The sequence below is a fragment of the Leptinotarsa decemlineata genome, unplaced genomic scaffold (genome assembly GCF_025532065.1).
Source record: "Leptinotarsa decemlineata unplaced genomic scaffold, Ldec_3_MD MMD2_tig00000505_RagTag_RagTag, whole genome shotgun sequence".
Lineage (NCBI taxonomy): Eukaryota > Metazoa > Arthropoda > Insecta > Coleoptera > Chrysomelidae > Leptinotarsa > Leptinotarsa decemlineata.
The window spans coordinates 171,958-192,585 of NW_027412549.1; the positions used below are offsets into that span (position 1 = coordinate 171,958).

Here is a 20,628-nt window from a genome sequence, read left to right on the forward strand (position 1 = left end):
TGTCTGCTATCAGTGCAGATTGTTATGTTTTTGCCAGAAATTCTTTTCTTGGTTATTTCTTTTGTGGCGATTGAGATACCAGCCAGTTCTGTTTGGACCACGCTGGTATTTCTTCCCATTCCCCACTTAATCCTTAGGCTTAGTGATTTGGAGTACACTCCACATCTTGAGCCTTGTTTGGTTTTTGAGCCATCTGTATAAATCCGTATTGCATTTGTAACATCTGACTCTGTGTTCTGCTTAATTTGTATTTTGTAGGATTTATTAAACACAAACCTGGGTTCAATTGCATCACTTGTTGCCTGCAGCAGAGGTTGCGCAGTAAGCGCTTTCCGCCATAGGTCCAACCTCAATCGACCCATTCCTACTTCTAGGTTTACACCAGCCGTGTGCAATCGTACCATGGCCATTAACGCAACCTCCTTAACGTACAGGTCCAGAGGGGTCAGACCCGTGATTAATTCCATTGCCGCGGTTGGTGTTGTTCTCATGGCTCCTGTGATGTTTAAACAAGCCAGTCACTGTATTTGATATAATTTTTGGATGGCCGTTGCTTGTAGAACTTTCGGTCCCCATGCAATGGCTCCATACGTTAACATAGTTCTTATTATTGCAGTGTAGATCCAGGCGACTACACGGGGTGAAAGACCCCATGCGCGTCCCACTGTCCTCCGACATTGCTCATAAGCCACGTATGCTCTTTTTGCTCTACTCTGTAGATGAGAGTTCCATGTTAGCTTCTTGTCGAGGATAATACCAAGGTATTTCACCTCTTCAGAGAAGTTTAGTTGGCTTTTGAAGATTTCGGGAGGTTTTAAGCCCGTTAAACTTCTTTTCCTGGTGAAAAGGACCATTTCAGTCTTCTTGGGATTGATCGACAGTGAGTGTTCCTTACACCATGTTTCTATCAATTTGAGCCCATCCTGCGCTCTATCGCACAGTGTGTTTACAAATTTGCCGGTCTGCAAGATAACTATGTCATCTGCGTATGCAATTGTGTAGAATCCATTTTTGTTAAGGTGATTAATTAGGGTATCCAGAACTATGTTCCAGAGAAGGGGTGATAAGACCCCTCCCTGTGGACATCCCTTCATGACCAGTCCTTTTACTGTGATGTCTTCTACGTTAATACTTATTGCTCTGCTAGAGAGCATCTAGAGTATCCATTCTCCTACTACCAGGGGTACATTCCTGGAGTGTAGTTGCTGGGTAATTGTTGGAAAGGTTGTTTTATCAAACGCTCCCTCAATATCTATGAATATACCTAGGGTGGATTCTTTGTTATCCAATGATCTCTCGATTCTGCCAACCACATGGTGAAGGGCCGAATCAGTAGACCTTCCCGGGGTATATGCATGCTGATTTGGATGAAGTGAGTTGTTAACAAGTACTTCATCTCTTATATACCGCTCACATAGCCTCTCCATGGTATTTAAGAAAAACGATGTGGGACTAATTTGCAGATCTAACAGTGAAGTTTTAACATTTTCATTGTTCTAAAAATAACATTTGCAATATGGGGTTTGAATGACATTTTTGGGTCAAGAGTGATTCTTGAATCTTTGATTGTATTTGTTGTTTCCAGTTCTGATTGCTTGATATTTTATGGACGATTTATGGGATTTTTGTTTTGAAAAATAAGTAAAATAATGATATTTGCCTAAATTCAATTACAATAAGTTTATATCACATCAGCATAGAAAATAAAGTAAATCGTACTATAATAATTCAGTATCAGATGAGTCATGAATAACTTAAAATCTTCAGTTCATTAGCAAACAGAAGACATTCACTATAAAGAATAATATCAGTCACAAATAGGTTGAAAAGTAATGGTCCTAAATGAGATCCCTGCGGTACACCAGATGAAAGTGCGATTGAGGAAGATACTGAGTTACTTTATTTCACATATTGGACTGTGTAGGTAAGATCATTTTCAATCCATTTCAGAATGTTTTCCTGAATACTCCAACAGATTTTTTTTTAAACAGATTTAGTTTATGCAAGAACAAATTGTAATTTACTCGGTCGAATGTCTAAAAAATCTGTGTAAATAGATTCAACCTGGTGTCTATTTTCGAAGGCATTCATTATAGAGTGTTAAGGAATGAGCAGATGTGTCCTAGTAGATCTACAACGACCAAATCAATGTTGCTGATTTATGATTATATGTTTACAATTCTATGATAACTTTTTTGTTATGAGACTATCTAACAATTTGGGTAATTCTGATTGATTGGAAACTGCTCGATGAATTTGAATGTCACTATGCAATCCACTTTCAAAAAACTGTTTTTTAAATAATCTGGAATGATGGATTATTTAAAAAAAGTTAAATATCATGTGAATGGGTTTGGCCAGGGTATTAAGAATAAGGAGATTCCATCAGACCAGGATAATGACTTGACCAGTTCAACGCTATAACTACATATATCAACTGTCCTATTGAATTTATATCTAGGGATTTTGGCAACTGTTTCATCACTATACATAGATGAGAAATAGTGTGTAAAAAGATTCAAAATGTAATTGCTATTTTTATTTTTGATGACAAAGTCATTGTCATCATAATACATTTTGGATAGTAGTGAGTGTGATTTTTCTTATTATTAATATAATTCCAGTAACTTCTCGGATTATTGTTGATGCTATTCTCAATTTTATTTATATGTGCTTGGCGGCAAGTGTTTCTCAGAGCTTTGCATTTATCTCTCAGATAACAGAGAATACAAAAAATGTTCATTTTTGGAAAAATTGAGGTTTTATTTTTTTTAGTGAAACTTAATAGTCCAAAGCTGTATAAAGAACATTATAAAAAATTGTAACTGCTCTCCATGCCCATATAATATCCATTTATGAAGTCATGTTTAAATTATGTTTTCATTTCATACATTTCATAACTCTAGTAAAAACAACCATGGTGTCTGACCTAGTTCTATGAAGAAAGATCTACTTGAGTTATCTTAATTTATTCTTGAATTCAAAAGAATACCGAAAATATCATCTGGCAACACTTCACTTTCTGGATCGTCCAAAATCAGTAAGGCGGTGGTAGACTGAAAAGATTTACGCAACACCACGTCGAGTATTCAGTTGAGCGGCTTTTTTTTTATCTGTTTGATAAAACGTTCCTGACAGAAAACCGAAACATGCCTCTAAAAATGTATAGTTTGCCGACAAGACGGGACTATAACAAATATAGACAGCTGTCATCGCTATTGTAACTGGTTAGTTTGTTAAGTTAGGTAATATCGTTGAAGTAATGAACAAAGTGGTCTTTAACGGCATTAAATAATTAACACAATTATGGAGATTCGCATTGGTATTGTAAGTTTGTCGATCTGTCGGTCATATAAGAAAAGTATATTTTACCGTGGTCGGCAGAGTATACACTTCCGGAATAAAATATAAATAAAAATGTTTGACGTTTCATTTCTATTAAGAAGAAGAATGTCAGTGAAGAAGTAACTAACAGCTCTCTGATAAATATTTTTACATACAAACGTCAAAATGAGAAATAAATTCAGAGTAGTTATTTGGAAAAATTTTATAATCAGAAGAAGGCATTGGTTTCTCACTATATTGGAGTCGTTACTTCCAATCGCTTTGTTCTTCCTGATAGCATATGGGAGAAGCAAAATTGATGGACTGAGTAAAAAGGAAGTTACCTATCCCAGTCGCAGTGAAGTAATGTCAATTTCCAAAGACATCGATGTTGGATCGACATACATTCTTTATACTCCAGAGAACAATTTCACCACCAGTGTGATGAAAATATTTTGGAACAATTTTCAAATACCTAGTGATAAAGTGTTTGGGTTTGGGACTGAAGTTAACATGGTGGAACATTATCACAAACTTTATAATTATACGATCATTGCTATAGTTTTCTCTGGAAACGACCCGAAAAATGTGAAATACACCATTAGATACCATGAAAACCGGCCCTACTACGAAAACGAAATATCCACTAACCTAAGATACTTACCGCCCTTTTCACCATTCGTACCTGGACAAGGAAGCAACTACTATTGGAAGGGCTTAATTTCTGTTCAAAATATGTTAGACTTATCATTCATTCAGTACTCTCTCAATATGGAAAGTGATGTTACTATAGAAGTGCAGGAGTTTCCTTATCCTCCATACATATTGGATTCAGGCATCACCAATTTATTTTTGGAATATTTGCCTGTGATGACCATATTCAGTTTCATATTCCTCTGCCCTGCTGTGTTGAAAAGAGTTGTTGAAGAGAAGCATTCGGGAATCAAGGAGCTCTTGAAAATGGTTGGCATGGAATCATGGATGCTTTGGCTAGGATGGATGATCTACGGAATGGTCCCTATTTTCTTTTCGGTATCTATTATAGTTTTTTTAATGAAAGTACCTATTTTTGGCTCAGAATACCCGCCAATTGAGCATAGTAACTTTTTGCTGTTATTCTTTTTTTTGTTATTTTACTGTATGACATCTATAACACTCTGCTTTGCTATAAGTTCCTTTTTCAGTAAGCCTACAACTGCCATGGTTACTGGCATCCTAATTTGGATTTTATCCTACTGTGTACCTAAATACTCTTTAGGCCTTCACGAATCAAACCAGCTTTCTTGGTTTGTAAACATTTTATTGAATTTATTACCTAACATGGCATTACATTACGGTTATTCTGCAATATCCGTTTATGAAGAGAGAGGTTTGGGAATTCAGTGGAATAATTTTTATCAGTCAAGTAGTGGGGGTGTTAATGATGTGACCATGCTCAATGTTTTTGTAATGCTGTGGTTTGACATGCTCTTATTCGTGTTATTTACGTTTTACATGGATGGTGTTAACCCAGGAAAATATGGTGTTCGCAAGTCACTGTTATTTCCTATTTACCATTTGGTAAAAAAATTCAGTAAAATAAATAATGTTGTGGTAAATTGTGAAACCCTTCCTTTAGAAAATATTGAGGAAGGACGTGGTATGGACAAAGGAATAGAAATTCATAAGTTATATAAGAGGTACGGTTCCAAAATGGCAGTAAGTAATCTAAATTTAGATATCTACAAAAACCAAATAACTGTCTTGCTTGGCCATAATGGTGCAGGAAAATCCACCACAATGTCCATGATAACTGGCATGCTAGAAGTGACTTCAGGATCTATAATAATAAACGGCTCTGATATAAAAAATAATATGGACAAAATAAGACAAAACCTTGGACTTTGTCCCCAGCATAATCTTTTTTTTACGGATTTAACAGTCAGAGAACATCTGCTATTTTTTGCCAAACTTAAAGGCCGAACATCTCAGGATGCTGCATTGGAAACAGATAAACTTCTGAAAGACATGAACCTTTACGAGAAAAGAAATTCATTAGCTCACACTCTTTCTGGTGGTATGAAAAGGAAATTGTGTCTAGGGATGTCCCTGGTAGGTGGATCAAATGTCCTGATTCTAGATGAACCGTCTTCTGGGATGGATCCAGAATCTCGTCGACAACTATGGGACTTGCTGCTGTCCTGGCGGGGAGAAAAGACTATTCTTGTAACAACACATTTCATGGAAGAAGCTGATGCCTTAGGAGATTGGATAGCGATAATGGCTGATGGAGCCCTTCAGTGCTATGGAACGCCAATGTTCTTGAAGAAAAGATATGACACTGGTTATCACTTATCACTGATATTGAATGATGACAAAACCACAGATGAGGCAGCCCTTAGGAAAAATAAAATATCCCTTATTAGGAAAGAAGTTGACAGACATATCCACGGAAATCAACTGAAATCTCAGGATGGGAATCATATTGTTTTTGTGTTGCCCTTTGAAAGTAATACAGAATTGGCAAATTTGCTGGAAGAGCTGGAAAAGAAGAAAAACGAATTAGGAATTGCGAACATTTCTGTCACCGTAACTACTCTTGAAGACGTATTTTTGAAAGCCAGAGTTGAAAGTAGTGGTGAGGATGATCAAATCGAGAGATCGCCATTGTGCCCAACTGTCAAACTCACCTCATCTCGAACCAAAATGACAATCAGCACTCTGTTAATGAAAAAATACCTATTTATGAAAACGAAACGATGGGCCTACATAATACCTCTGTTGATAGCATTGCTCTTCTTCTCGCTGACTGTTTACCTTACAAGCCAAGGAAAGAGTAACTTCAATGACGAGGGACCATCGCTTGCATTCCGCCTAAACCTGTATGGAGAATCTTCTGTTTTTTATAATGGCTCACCAACTAATTCCCGCATGGAGCTTCTAAAATCGTTTTACAGACAAGCAGTCGAAGCTGGTGGTAGTGAAGCTTTTAATGTTGTGGACGTGGAGGAATCAATAATTGAAAAAGGAGAGGATAACATTGCCTACTACAAGGAACACATGATTGCTGCTGCGAATTTTTTTGTTACAAATGGGAGCATTAGAGCTGTAGCTATGTATAACGCTGTTGCTCTTCACAGTTTACCGATTTCTCTCAATTTAATCACGAATGCAATTGTAAAGACCTTACTAGGCAGTGAATACTCTATTTCAACCAGTTACTGGCCTCTGGAAAGTATTGACACCTCCGCATCCCCAGTAGAATACTCTGAGACCATGTTTGCAGTACTGTGGTTGATTATGATACCCATAGGCTGTTTATTCATCCTCGGCAGCTTCATCATATTCCCACACACAGAGATTTCTACAAGGTTCATTCAGCTGCAGTATATGTGCGGAGTAAAGCCTGTTGTTTATTGGATTACCAACTTTTTATCCGATCTAGTTGTATATTTCATTATGATATTTCCACTGACTTTGATTGTTTGCCTTGCTTCCCCTCCTTTCAGACAAATCTATGAATTTGGTATGCTGTTGGCAATTTTAATTGTGTATGGTATGTGTGGTATACCATTCACTTACTTATTCACCCGTAAGAGCTCTGCTTCAGGAGCCTTTGCTCTTCTTGTTATTATGGGCATATTTTGGGTGTAATAATGGCCCTTGTTATTGGGGTTTTGATGGAATCAGGCAGTAATTACTACAAGGGCATAGGATTGGAAATCAAATATATCTGTATGTTATTTATACCCCAAGTAGCTTTGACTGGTTCTATTCTCGATTTCTCCCGAAGAGTTGTTAACGTCTACAATTTCCAAGTTGTGCCTAAGAAGCTTGATAGCAGGTGCTCTTATAGTGGTTATGAATGTTGCATAGAAACTTCCGAGGAATGCTTAAATTTCAAAAATTATGGGCTTATGTTGAGAGAAAATTTTTATCTGATGTTTAGCAGTTGTGTCATCTATCTTTTCCTAAATATTCTGTTGGACAATTAACGTTTAGAAGAGCACTTTCCTGGGTCAAGTATACAATTTCCAGCTGTTATTATAAAATCTTTCTCAAAAGAGATGAAAATACTGACAATATTAGACCAGGAGAGAGAGATGATAGCAATGGCACTCTAAAGGCCAATAAACTTTTTAAAACTTACTCTGGGAAGCAAATTGTTAAAAATATCGATTTCACGCTCCAAGATAGGGAATGTCTTGGTATTTTGGGTGTGAACGGAGCAGGAAAAACAACAACTTTCCGTATGTTAACTCGCGAGGAGATAGTAGATAATGGTCAGATACATTTGTTGAAAGACAAAAAGAAAATAAATATCAATCAAGATGAGTACATGGAACAACTCGGGTATTGTCCCCAAGCAGACACATTAAACTTCATTCTGACTGGCAGAGAGATACTCACTGTTATAGCCCAACTTCGTGGCATTGAGAACTACAAAAGAGAAGTTGATTATTTTTTGGAATATTTCGATCTGGAGAAGTACGCTGACCAGCCTTGTGGTCACTACAGCGGAGGTAACAAACGAAAACTAAGTCTAGCAGTGTCCATAATAGGCTTTCGAAAGGTTGTATTACTTGATGAACCCACCAATGGAGTCGACCCATCTTCTCGTAGGAAATGTTGGAAATTGATCAAAGGTGTGCAGGAAGAAAAGAATTTGTCCTTCATTTTAACATCTCATAGTATGATGGAATGTGAAGCGCTGTGTAATAAATTGAAGATTATGAAGGAAGGAGAGTTTGTTGAACAAGGTTCCCTGAGCGAGCTCAAAAAAAGGTTTGGAGGATTTACTTTGAAGCTCAAACTGTTCAAAAGTGGAGAAAATGAACTGGACGAGCTTGATGCTGCAGAATTCTCACGTGGAGATCCGTTAACATTCCATACAGTTGAAGAAATCAAGGATTATTTCACGAAAAACTCAAGAGGTGAACTCAAAGATGAACATGCTGGTTTGTTACATTTTTACATAAAAGGAGACGAGAAAAATCAAAAATGGAGCACCATTTTCAGGGAGGTGGAGAATATAAAATCAAAAAATCCACACCTGATTGAAGATTACAATATTAGCGAGGCATCTCTTGAAGATGTGTTTTTGAAAGTCGCTAGATCTGAAGGTGAAGAAAACACCAATGGTAAATAATAATAATATACAGGATGAACCTGTCTATATAGTCTATCAGTCACAGAGGGTTGCAACTCATCAGTTTTTATAAAACAGATTTTCTACCAATAGTAAAAATAAGTCTGGAATCAGGAGCAACAATAATTAGGTGCAACAAAAGTTTGAATTTTTTGAATTGCTGATGATTATTGACGACTTTTTCAATAAAGACGTCAGTGAATAAATGTCCAAATGTCGGCAATTGAACAAATGTAAACATTTTATTTTGATGTCCTTCGCCCCTGGAGCCAGATTAATTATTTTAGACCATTAATAATGAGTGATGCTAAAATATCATTATTATTGCTTGTACTTCATTTCAAAAATCTTTCATTTGGGAAAATAGGAAATACACAGTGACTTAATTAAATCGGTTTTTCCCATTATAAAAAGAGAGAAAATTCAAATCCATATTACACATTGAGACACTGCACATTTTTTTCATATCTGAATCTTCCATCTTTGAATTTTTCATCTCAGTGAAGTCCCTTTATGAGAAAAAAATAAAAATGTTTGAAACAGAGTAAAAATAATAATAAAGTAAAAATAAAAAAAACCCAATCTTATTATGAACATTGTTAGGCTGTGAAAATCAAATATTACTTGTTATTTATGTTTCATGTAGATATGCAAGATTTAGAAATTAAGCTGGGGTGAGATGGTACATGTAAAATTATATAATAATTCATCTGAAAAATCGTAAAAGAATAATAAAATATGATGAAAAATATGATTTGAAAATATCTTTAATTTATCATTTTATATGCTTGGATTTTATTTGTATTTCAGTTTATATTTAACCACAATATCCTATATAAATTTCAAAGAAAAGGTGAGTTGTTAACTAAATGTACAAGGTTGTTGTTTGTTGTGATTTTTTCAATATTTGGGAATGACACTAATGGTTTGAGAACAGATACAATAATTATAATATTATTAACTGATTATTTTACAAGATTTTCAATTCATTTTGATAGAAATACAATTTGATAGAAATACATTGTTTCTTGAAAAAAAAATTGTGTATGGCACTACCCGAAATTGACAATATTGTGTTTCAAAGAAAATCTTTGAAAAAGTTTCATTACAATCCAAGGTCAACACCATCAGTTCATGAAATGCTATTTTCCTATATTAGTGATCAAAATCGAACGTAATGTCGATGATGAATTGAACTGTCTCATTGACAAGTTGATTTATGGTAATATAAAAAATAGCAAGAAATTAAAAAAATTGAAATCTTATGCAGTAAGTTGACTGTCAAAATATAATGGACAAATGCTATGCTGGTTTTAATTATAAAAAATGCCTTCCAAAATTATGCTTTTTACCCCTTTCTACTTTTTGTTATTAGAACCAAAAAGACGCTCACTTTTTTCTTCAGTACATGATCATTCAAGCAGTTTAAGGTTAAAGGAGATGATAATCGGGGTTACAATTGAGTCACATTGGTGAGATCCCATGATAAATATTTATTCAGTTGGATCATCTATAGATGATATTGAGTATGTCAAAACGTGTACAAATAGAAAATTAAAAATACAAACTCCGTGCACTTAGAGGCACAATATCCAATTTACATTGGTAATATAATATATAATAGTCAAAACCTAAAATAATCTGCTATTTATGCAACAGCATCGTTATTAAAATCGGTATAAAATGTTGAACATGTACAAAGTATATAAAAGTCAAAACCAAAAATAATCTGTTATGTAACAGCATCGTTACTAAAATCTTCCTAAAATGTTACACATGTACAGGGTCGTAAGTTATCATGCATATATTCTTTGAGAGAATAATAGGATTTATCCAGGAGCAACTCTTTGATTTTTTAATAGTTACAATGTTTTAGAGACAGATTTTTTATTGTACTTGGAAGTTTATTGTACATGAACCTGTAAATAACCAGATGAAATCAGAAATATGTATTATGAGATCTGCAAAAAATTTACTTCACAAAAAACATATTTTTTTTGGTGGCAGAGTCATGTTTCAAATCAGCAATATGGGTCTCCAATTTGAAATGCATAAAAAAGATAAACTTGGTATATGTGATTGAAGCGGTAATTCGTTTGAATGTATTTACTAAATACTTTTTGGTAAAGAAGTCTTATTATTGGAAAAATACTTGACATACAAAAAAAAGCTTCATCCTCAAACACCAGAGTCTACAAAATATTTTGTTAACAATGTTGGATTATGGCTCCTAGATCTATTTAAATCATAAGTAGTTTTATTTTCACATAGAAACGAAGATCAAAATGTTTAGTTAGTTCTAGAAAATATAAATACTGAAAACATTGAGTATGACGTCATTCATACAGGAAATTGCATTTTTGAAACGAAACTATTGTTGCCGATTCCCGTTTATGTGATTTGCCAGTTTTTCTGATCTTTCAAATATAAAACCCCTAATATTTGAATATTCATTAATGAGTTAGTGGAGAGAGAATAGCATTTCAAACTTTTGTATTTTTGTAAATATTTAAAATGTAAAAATATTGAGGTTATTACTTGGTTCTGTATTATATGTTTATTATACATAGCACCCTCTGCATACAAATTAATGTGTATTATTATTCACGAATATGAATAAAATTTGTTTGAAAGTGGGGGACATTGTTTCTTGGTGAATTTTAATAGTTTGGACTTCCATTGCCAATATGATTCTGATATAATTCGAAATCTATGAGAGAACAAATAAAATTTGAATGAACAGCTGAAATATCAATTAAATTCAGCAATAAAACGTGAAATGAAAATACAACAAAACAAATAAAATAATCAAGATAAAAGATGAAATTGACCACAGAGTAAAAAAAAAAAGTAATTAACCAAGAAATTAAAAAATTGAAAAAAAAAAATGAAAAAAGATTTCAAATCAATTTACTTCACGACGTTTCGAATGCTAGTATCATTTTTATCTTTTATCTTGATTATTTTATTCGTTTTATTGTATTTTCATTTCACGTTTTATTGCTTAATATAAATGATATTGTAGCTATACGTTTTAATTTTATTTGTTCTTTCATAGATTTCGAATCATTGAATCATATTAGAGATTGGAATTCCGAACTAGTAAAATTCAGCATGAATTTGATTGAATGCACCAATATATTGTGATATATATGTATATATATATATAATATATATATATATATATATATAATATATATATATATATATATATATATATATATGTAAAATATATAGTATACTAAAATGATTCTTAACCAAAGTGCTGTGCAACAGAGTCTAACTGTAAAAATTATTTTTGTCCTGTTATTTTTATCACAACTTGTTGATAACCAATATGTTATTGTCAATTTTTACAAGCTTCATAACAGTTGTACTTCCTTTCCAGTTTTCATAATTTGTTATACAGGCTGATTCACGGTGGATGGCACATTAGACGTTTCTGGTGAACCAGACAACGGATCACTTTGAAAATTTAATGGAGGGCATATTCGGACATTCTCTAGCCAACTAAAATATTTTCGACAATGCGGTGTTGCCGCTTCTATTAAAAAGCAGTATCAACTTTGATTTTTCAAATGGAACACTCTGTATATAATATTATTTTTGGAATCTCCAACAATTGCCCGACAACTTTTCTTGATATTTCTCTATACCTATCTGTTACCGTTTTCGAAATAAAAATTAATTTCAATTTTTTTCTTCGAAAATCATGACTTCTAAAAATGCCGATATCTTTTAGTTAAGAAGTACTATGATATCGAAATTTGGTTTGGAGTTAGGTGATACTTGGACACTTCCCACACGTCAGCCTAATCTCCGTTACTTCAATACAGAGTGGTAAAAAAATACAGTTTTTTCTTTTGCTTGAAAAAGTTGCTGAAATTTGATTATTTTAAATGGAACACCCTGTATATTATTGAAAATTCGGAAAGCTGCTGAAATTTGCTTTCTTTCTATGTATACATACCTATACCTAACTAGTCAAGTTTCGCACTTATGAACATTTATTTGTGAAAATGTCCCTTCAGAATGGTATTTCCATTCGGTATTTGGTAAGCAGGCCATGATTACTATTTGACAGTAGCGTTGTGACATTCTCCAAATAATATCGACATTTTCGTTACTTCAGAAGTTGCAAATACCTTCAAAACGATGGAACAAAACTATTCAAACGAAGTTCTTATGAATTTGTTTATTATTTTTGGACAGTGTGACAAATTATCAGCAGAACATGTAGAAAGTTCAATGAAATGTATCCGAATCTACCGCCAATGAACCTCAAGAAATTTATATGAATTCAGAACAATTTCAATGCATTTGGATCAACTTTAAAAGCACCAAGAAACTTGTCTCGACCCGTAACTTTCGAAGACAACCAGATTAATGTCTTAGCATATTTTCACGCATTTCCCGAGTCATCGATAAGAAGTGCTGAAGAAGATTTGGGTATAAAATATTCATCGGTTCAAAGAATCTTGCGAAGACATAAAATGTATGATTATAAATTCACCAAAATTCAAGCACTGAAGCCTCAAGATCCTCAACAGAGAGTAGAATTTTGTGAAATGTTGTTGACACGCATTCAAGAAGATCCACTTTTTTTAAATAAAATTATTTGGACTGATGAATCGAAATTTTCGAGAGAAGGGATTTTCAATAGAAAAAATCGTCATTATTGGTCCAGTGAAAATCCTCACGTCACAAAAGAAGTCGGATTTCAAGAAAAATTTAGTTTTAATGTCTTCTGCATGTTGATGGACAACAAATTGAGGTACGTGATATACGAGGAGTCATTAACATCCAGAAGCTACCTGAATATTTTGGAGAATACTGTAGACAGTTTCGTGAATAATCTTCCACTCGAAGATTATCGAAACTGTTGGTACCAACTAGACGGAGCTCCTGCAAATTGCACAAGAGAAGTGAGCGCAGAACTGGATAGACTATTTGACGATCGGTGGATGAGGCGCTTGGGACCATGGAATTGGCCAGCGAGATGACCCGATCTTAATCCATTAGATTTTTATTTGTGGGAATGTTTAAAAAAAAAGTTTACAAAATACCCGTGCGTTCGAGAGATGAATTGTTAGAAAGGATTGCCCAAACATTTGAAGATTTGGATCCCAATGAAATCAGATCTGCCACCACGAAAGCAGTCAACACCCGCATTTTAAAGTGCTTGGAAGTGAACGGCCAGAGATTCGAACATATTTTGAAATATTCCACATGATTGTTTTACTTTTTTATAATTATTCATATCAATATTTCCAATTTCAAGTTTCTTGGTGCTTTTTTAAAGTTTATCCAAACATATTGAAATTGTTCTGAATTCGTATAAATTTCTTGAGGTTCATTGGCGGTAGATTCGGATACATTTCATTGAACTTTCTACATGTTCTGCTAATAATTTTGTCACACTGTCCAAAAATAATGAACAAATTCATAAGAACTTCGTTTGAATAGTTTTGTTCCATCGTTTTGAAGGTATTTGCAACTTCTGAAGTGACGAAAATGTCGATGTTATTAGGAGAATGTCACAACGCTACTGTCAAATAGTAATCATGGCCTGCTTACCAAATACCGAATGGAAATACCATTCTGAAGGGACATTTTCACAAATAAATCTTCATAAGTCCGAAACTTGACTAGTTAGGTATAGGTATGATATACATAGAAAGAAAGCAAATTTCAGCAGCTTTCCGAATTTTTAATAATATACAGGCTGTTCTATTTAAAATAATCAAATTTCAGCAACTTTTTCAAGAAAACGAAAAAACTGTATTTTTTTACCACCCTGTATTGAAGTAACGGAGATTAGACTGACGTGTGGGAAGTGCCCAAGTATCACCTAACTCCAAACCAAATTTCGATATCATAGTACTTCTTAACTAAAAGATATCGGCATTTTTAGAAGTCATGATTTTTCGAAGAAAAAAATTGAAATTAATTTTTATTTTCGAAAACGGTAACAGATAGGTAGAGGGAAATATCAAGAAAAGTTGTCGGGCAATTGTTGGAGATTCCAAAAATAATATTATATACAGAGTGTTCCATTTGAAAAATCAAAGTTGCTACTGCTTTCTAATAGAAGCGGCAACACCGCATTGTCGAAAATATTTTAGTTGGCTAGAGAATGTCCGAATATGCCCTCCATTGAATTTTCAAAGTGATCCGTTGTCTGGTTCACCAGAAACGTCTAATGTGCCATCCACCGTGAATCAGCCTGTATATATTTCGTAATCCCATACTGTTATTTTGATTTAACAGTATTCAGATGACAATTGAAAAGTTAATCTTAACAGTCTCCGTCTGTTAAGATTTTCAACGGCCGGTGAGAAATCACTTTTCATTACGCTCTCGAGTTATTTTCGGCAGTAAATCAACACTCGCTGCACATGATTCTCCCCATATTTCTATTGAAATTTGATTTTGTTGCTCAACTTCTTCAATTTCATTCATGGTCGTTGTTAAAGCGAACTCGCGAACACAAAAAACTCTCGTTGTTTATAATATTGTTGTGATATTGTTAAGCTGTTCCATGACAACACGATGTTGGGACTTTTCTATAGAATTACGAGGTACGTGGTTTGTTTTTTCCTTGGAATCAAAATGTAATTTTTCAGCGGGATTACGAAAAGTCTTGTAACACACGGCCGATATGCAAGTAAGGGATTCGGTTGTTATAATATTCAACCTCATCTTTTATTTGCTACATATAGACCTTGTAATGTTGATAACTATATTAATTTGTCAATCTGAAATAACTTATGTCATTTCAAAAAACTTTAGCACGTGGTTTTATATATTTTGTATACTTAAATTTTAGATATTATTAAGTTCAGTTGTATATTTTGATAAGATAATATTTATATGAAAATAAATACATATTTCAAATATATTTATGATTATATATATTTATTAGATGTCAGGGCCTGTTTAATTAGTTTTTTTGAGATAAGATACCTTACCATCTTTCTTTTTCTGGGCTTGGTGTATTCAAACAGGATCATCGGATCAGGAATGCATTATTATTCATAATATCAGTTCTGTTGACGAAGCTAACCTGAAACTAACTCAATTCTAAAAAATTGATTTATTAAATAGTAACATTGAAAAAATAAAGTTAATGTTAATAAAATAGGCATACATTAGAAAATTCCAACGAAACGTACTAGTTGAAGTTCTTTTAGGAAAAGACGATAAATTACACAACACAACAAAGTTTTTTGTTTCGGGGTTGAAATTAGATGATTTTAATGTATTTCCACGTGTTAAAACCGAAAGTGACCCTAACAATTATATATTAGCTCTTGTTTTCAAGATATAGTATCATTATATTATATATATGTATATTGAGTTTTCAACAAATGAAATATTTCATCACCAACAGTTGGTACACATGTTTGTTTACATAACACCCCTCTCATCAGCTGTTCTTAAGTAGTAAACATAACCTATGTGAGTTTGTCAATTGTACGCACGTGGTTGCTATTGAAATTATCGTGTGAAGTTGATTTTTAAATTAATTTAAGTGCTGATCTGAAATGCCTCGAAAGTGTGTGAATTCTGTCGATAGCTTTTGCTATATATGTGGTGAAATAACATTTAAGGCTCAGAAACGTAAAATGACACCTATCGTTAAGACAGCCTATGAACATTATTTTGGTGTGGAAGTTGGGGACCAAGATAAATCATGGGCTCCTCATATATGTTGTAATTCTTGTTCCGTCATATTGCGAGAGTGGCTGAAAAATAAAATCCGGGCAATGGCTTTTGCAGTACCTATGGTTTGGCGTGAGCCTACCAATCATACAGACGACTGTTATTTCTGCTTAACTCCTCCCATTAAGCAAGGTTTATCTATGAAGAAAAGAGGAACGGTTAAATACCCTAATCTCCCATCTGCTCTTCGGCCTGTACCACACTCAGACAATTTGCCAGTCCCTTCTCCACCCCAAAACTATGAAATTTTAGAGGAAGGTGATGAAGACTGTTTAGAAGGAGCAACCCATCCTTCTACATCCTATGACCCTGATTTTGAGGTAAGCGATAGGTCTAGTGATCCGCACAGAATTAGTCAAGCAGAGTTGAGTGACCTTATAAGAGATCTTCGCTTGTCTAAGGAAAAGGCTGAGCTGTTAGGGTCAAGACTACAACAGTGGAATCTTCTAAAACATGATGTGAAAATATCTCCGTACAGACAGCGTCAAAAAGATTTGCTTCCTTTTTTTTGAGAAAAAAGAAAACCTCGTAGTTTGTTCTGATGTTAATGGTTTGATGGACTGCTTGAATTTGGATCACACTCCATCTGAATGGAGACTGTTTATAGACTCTTCAAAACTAAGCTTAAAAGCTGTACTTCTGCATAATGGAAATCAGCTACCCTCTATTCCTATAGGTCATGCAGTTCAATGAAGGAAACGTATATAAATATGAAAACACTTCTCCAATCAATCAAATATGAACAACACAAGTGGCACATCTGTGGTGATCTGAAAGTCATTGCTATACTCCTAGGAATGCAATTAGGGTTCACCAAGTACTGTTGTTTTTTGTGTCTGTGGGACAGTCGGGATAGAAAATCTCACTATAAAAAATGAACTGGCCTACACGAGACCTAAACCCTAATGAGAAAAATGTAGTTTACGAGCCTCTTGTAGATCCTAAGGATGTTCTCCTTCCCCCATTACATATTAAGTTGGGACTAATGAAAAACTTTGTGAAGGCCATGGACCAGGAAGGACAAGCTTTTAAGTACTTGAGAGCAAAGTTTCCCAGGTTGAGTGATACTAAAGTCAAGGAAGGCATCTTTATTGGGCCTCAAATCCGTGAAATCGTAAATGATCCTGCTTTTGACATGATTTTAACAGGAAATGAAAAAAGAGCCTGGGAAGCCTTTAAGGGGGTTGTACATGGGTTTTTAGGTAACAAAAGAGATGATAACTTCACAGCATTGGTTAAAGAGCTTCTTCAAGCTTACCACCAACTTGGATGCAACATGTCCTTAAAAATTCATTTTCTTCACTCTCATCTTAATTTCTTCCCACAAAACTGTGGAGCTGTGAGTGACGAACATGGAGAAAGATTCCATCAAGACATTGCCTTAATGGAACAGAGATATCAGGGCCGTTGGAATGAAGCAATGCTTGCAGACTACTGCTGGTCTGTGTGTAGGGATGCTCCAGAAGTGTTTTATAAAAGACAAGCTAAACGACAGCGATATTACAATGAATCGGATGGACTTAATTGAAATTTGGTGGTACAAACTTCTTTTATTTGTCAAAACACTAAGAATAATGTTTTTTTTATTAATTTTGTACTTAAAATATTCTAAAAGAAACATAACAATATTGTTTTATGTACTTTCACTTTTCACGTATAGTATAACTACTCTTTAAGATTAAGTACTGTGTATCTCAAAAACCAGAGCTAATAAAAATTTTTCATTGTTATTTTCGTTTTTATCACCCCAAAATTAGTAGAAATTGACTAATTTAGTGTAGGAAACATTCAAAAAATATTTTTTTGTTGTGTTGTGTTATCATGAAATGCTTTTATAGTATTATTTTTTCGGTGTCAAGGTCATCGACTTCTATGGTCATAAGCCTCGTGTTCTGAATAGCTTATATTATATTAATAAAACCCCGAGCCACCTAGGAAGTTTCATCGCTATTCACGGGCCAATCAGCTATGTAACGTGACAGAACGAACTCAACCTCTTCGATAGTGTAGTAGACCGTTTATAACAAGAGTTTTTTCAACTGTCTACGAAGCTGTTCATTACCACTGTAGAATAATCTCTTACTAGATGAAGTCACGGGAACATATAAAGTTATAATGTAAGTTGAGTCTCATTGTTTGATATACCCATACAATGTCATGCCTTTGATTTTTGAGCCTAACACAAACTGTTTAAAAAAATTACAAAAGCTTAAGGTAAAATATCATGCGGGTGTGAAGTTATACACATTAAGAAACAAATATTGTTATAAATTATCTCCTGAAAAAAAAAATAACGCTAGCTGCCGCACCGTAACTAGTCGAAGTGAACATACTCCACTATCAGAACAAATGTAAGAAAAACAGGTTTAAAATTTATCATTTAGAATAGTGTTTTGACTCTGGGGTGAAAAAATTGGTCTCAAATGTAGTTCTTTCCTAAAATTGTCGAAGTTCAATTTTTATATTATCTCAATCGATTTACTTCATATTCACATGTTTACTCAAACCTATTGTCAATTTCAGCTTACGCTATTACATTTGCGCATGGTCTTTTAGATCTCCAAAAAGCATGCGTCGCCGGCGCTCTGCGTCTTCTTCTGGTGACATCAGTACCACACCGTCAGCGGTCATGGAGATCCTTCTAGATCTACCTCCTCTCCACATTTTTCTGGAGAGGCTAGATGGACTGCATATAGACTTGTGCACATTGCCAGTTGCACAAATCAATTTAATGCAGAGTGCAACAGACTGTTGGTTGACACTGGAAGTCACAGCATTCTGGAAATGGCCTCTGACTTCATGCCTCCAACTGTCAACTACGAACTGCCTTAAATAGTACTGTTCCTGAGTAGAGAGGACTGGATCCTCCGGGAGAAGGAAATATTAAGAGCAGATAGTTGTTGGTTCACAGATGGATCAAAAACACCTTCCGGTTCTGGTGCAGGTGTTTTTAGTCGCAGACCCAGGACAGAGATATCAACCTGCCCAGGAACCTATGCGACTGTATTTCAAGCGGAAATTTATGCTATTGAATTGTGTGCGGAGAGATTGGAAGAATCCAACCTCATACACAAGTCAATAAAAATATTCTCGGACAATCAAGCTGCGTTGGAAGCTCTTGGCTCCTACCGAGCAACGTCTAAATTGGTAGCAAATTGCCAAAATCGACTCTCCCCGATAGGAAGACTTAACAGATTAACTCTGGTCTGGATGCCTGGCCATACTGGCCTGGAAGGCAATGAGACTGACGCCCTCCTTTGCAAAGGAGTGTGCTGCAAGCAGCTTCATCGGACCAGAACTTGTCACTGGCATCGCTTTAGACTTTGCCAAACAAAGATTGAACTGGATTGGCTCGCTCCAAGGCGAGCCAATCCAGTTCGAAGCTTGATACCAAACAGTTGTTGGACTACGATGTCTGGCAGGCCTTCTTACATCACTGTCGTTTGAATCATCATATGCAGAGATTCGGACTGTCGGAAGACAGTGTGTGTCACCTCTGGAAAATGATGAAACAGCAGAGCACATACTTTGTGCCTGCCCCGCTGGGGACCGAATCAGGTTTTTATAGTTCAGCAGAACCGTACTCTTACCATCTGACCTAAAAGACCAGTAATCATACAAACTAATTGGCTTCGTTAAGAAGCTGGGTTTATTTGGTGGAGTGTGAATGGGTGTGAGCCCACAACAAACCCTTACATGTTGCTGTCACTCACTTTGGACCTAACCTAACCGTCTAAGATTATGCGCCCGTGTTCGCCTCATACCCTACACCATAGATGAAGCCGGCATTGAGGGTAATGAAAAATTAAATTAATTTTCTCCCCTTTCGAAGGCGCCCTATTGGATCGACAGAAAATTCAAACTATAAATATATACTTTTACCTCTTCTGAACAGAAATGATATCTCTCGACGCGCGTTTTGCTAACCAAGTTAGCATTATCAGGAGCTGATGATAACAGTTTTGGTCATCTCCGAATGATTTCAACTTGGTTAGCGAATCGCGCGTCGAGAGACAGCATTCTTGTTCTGGTGAGGGAAAAGTGTTTTCAATAGATTCATTTTATCCCAGAATATCCAAAATCGACTTATCGAGTGTGAATATTAGAATATCAATGATAAATATGTGTTGACCCGGGGATGAAAATTTCAACATCTTGTTGCAATTTTCAGCTAGTTTTTTTTTCATTCAAATCTAGTATAGGGATAATTCAAATTTATGTTTTCATGATAGGTATCTAATCTAATATTTCCTCGCTTTGTATTAAAGTGATCATTAAAGTTAGGATAATTTATCTGTATGATTATCGGTCAATTTGAAACAATAGGCCCCTTTAATTCTGATACTGAATTACACTGCAATCATAAAATTCAAACAAAGGTTAAAATATTTGTCATCATTGGGGTTTGTCTTACAGGATGCAAAACAAATATTTTCAATCCGTGATTCATT

The 20,628-nt window shown here is 34.8% G+C and overlaps 1 protein-coding gene across 1 annotated transcript; it reads left to right on the plus strand.

The window, feature by feature from the left end:
* Nucleotides 1-3,428: 3,428 nt before the first annotated feature.
* LOC111504333 (phospholipid-transporting ATPase ABCA3) lies at nt 3,429-8,958 on the plus strand. The gene is made up of 2 exons (XM_074174209.1): nt 3,429-6,954; nt 7,253-8,958. The coding sequence occupies exons 1-2, from the start codon at nt 3,511-3,513 to the stop codon at nt 8,450-8,452; spliced, it is 4,644 nt and encodes a 1,547-aa protein (XP_074030310.1). The 5' UTR covers nt 3,429-3,510; the 3' UTR covers nt 8,453-8,958.
* The last annotated feature ends 11,670 nt before the right edge of the window (nt 8,959-20,628 follow it).

Coding starts and splice junctions, on each gene's coding strand:
- LOC111504333 (XM_074174209.1), top strand. CDS start 3,511: ATGAGAAATAAATTCAGAGTAGTTATTTGGAAAAATTTTATAATCAGA. Junction 6,955..7,252: donor TTATGGGCATATTTTGGGTG/TAATAATGGCCC, acceptor TCTGATGTTTAG/CAGTTGTGTCATCTATCTTT.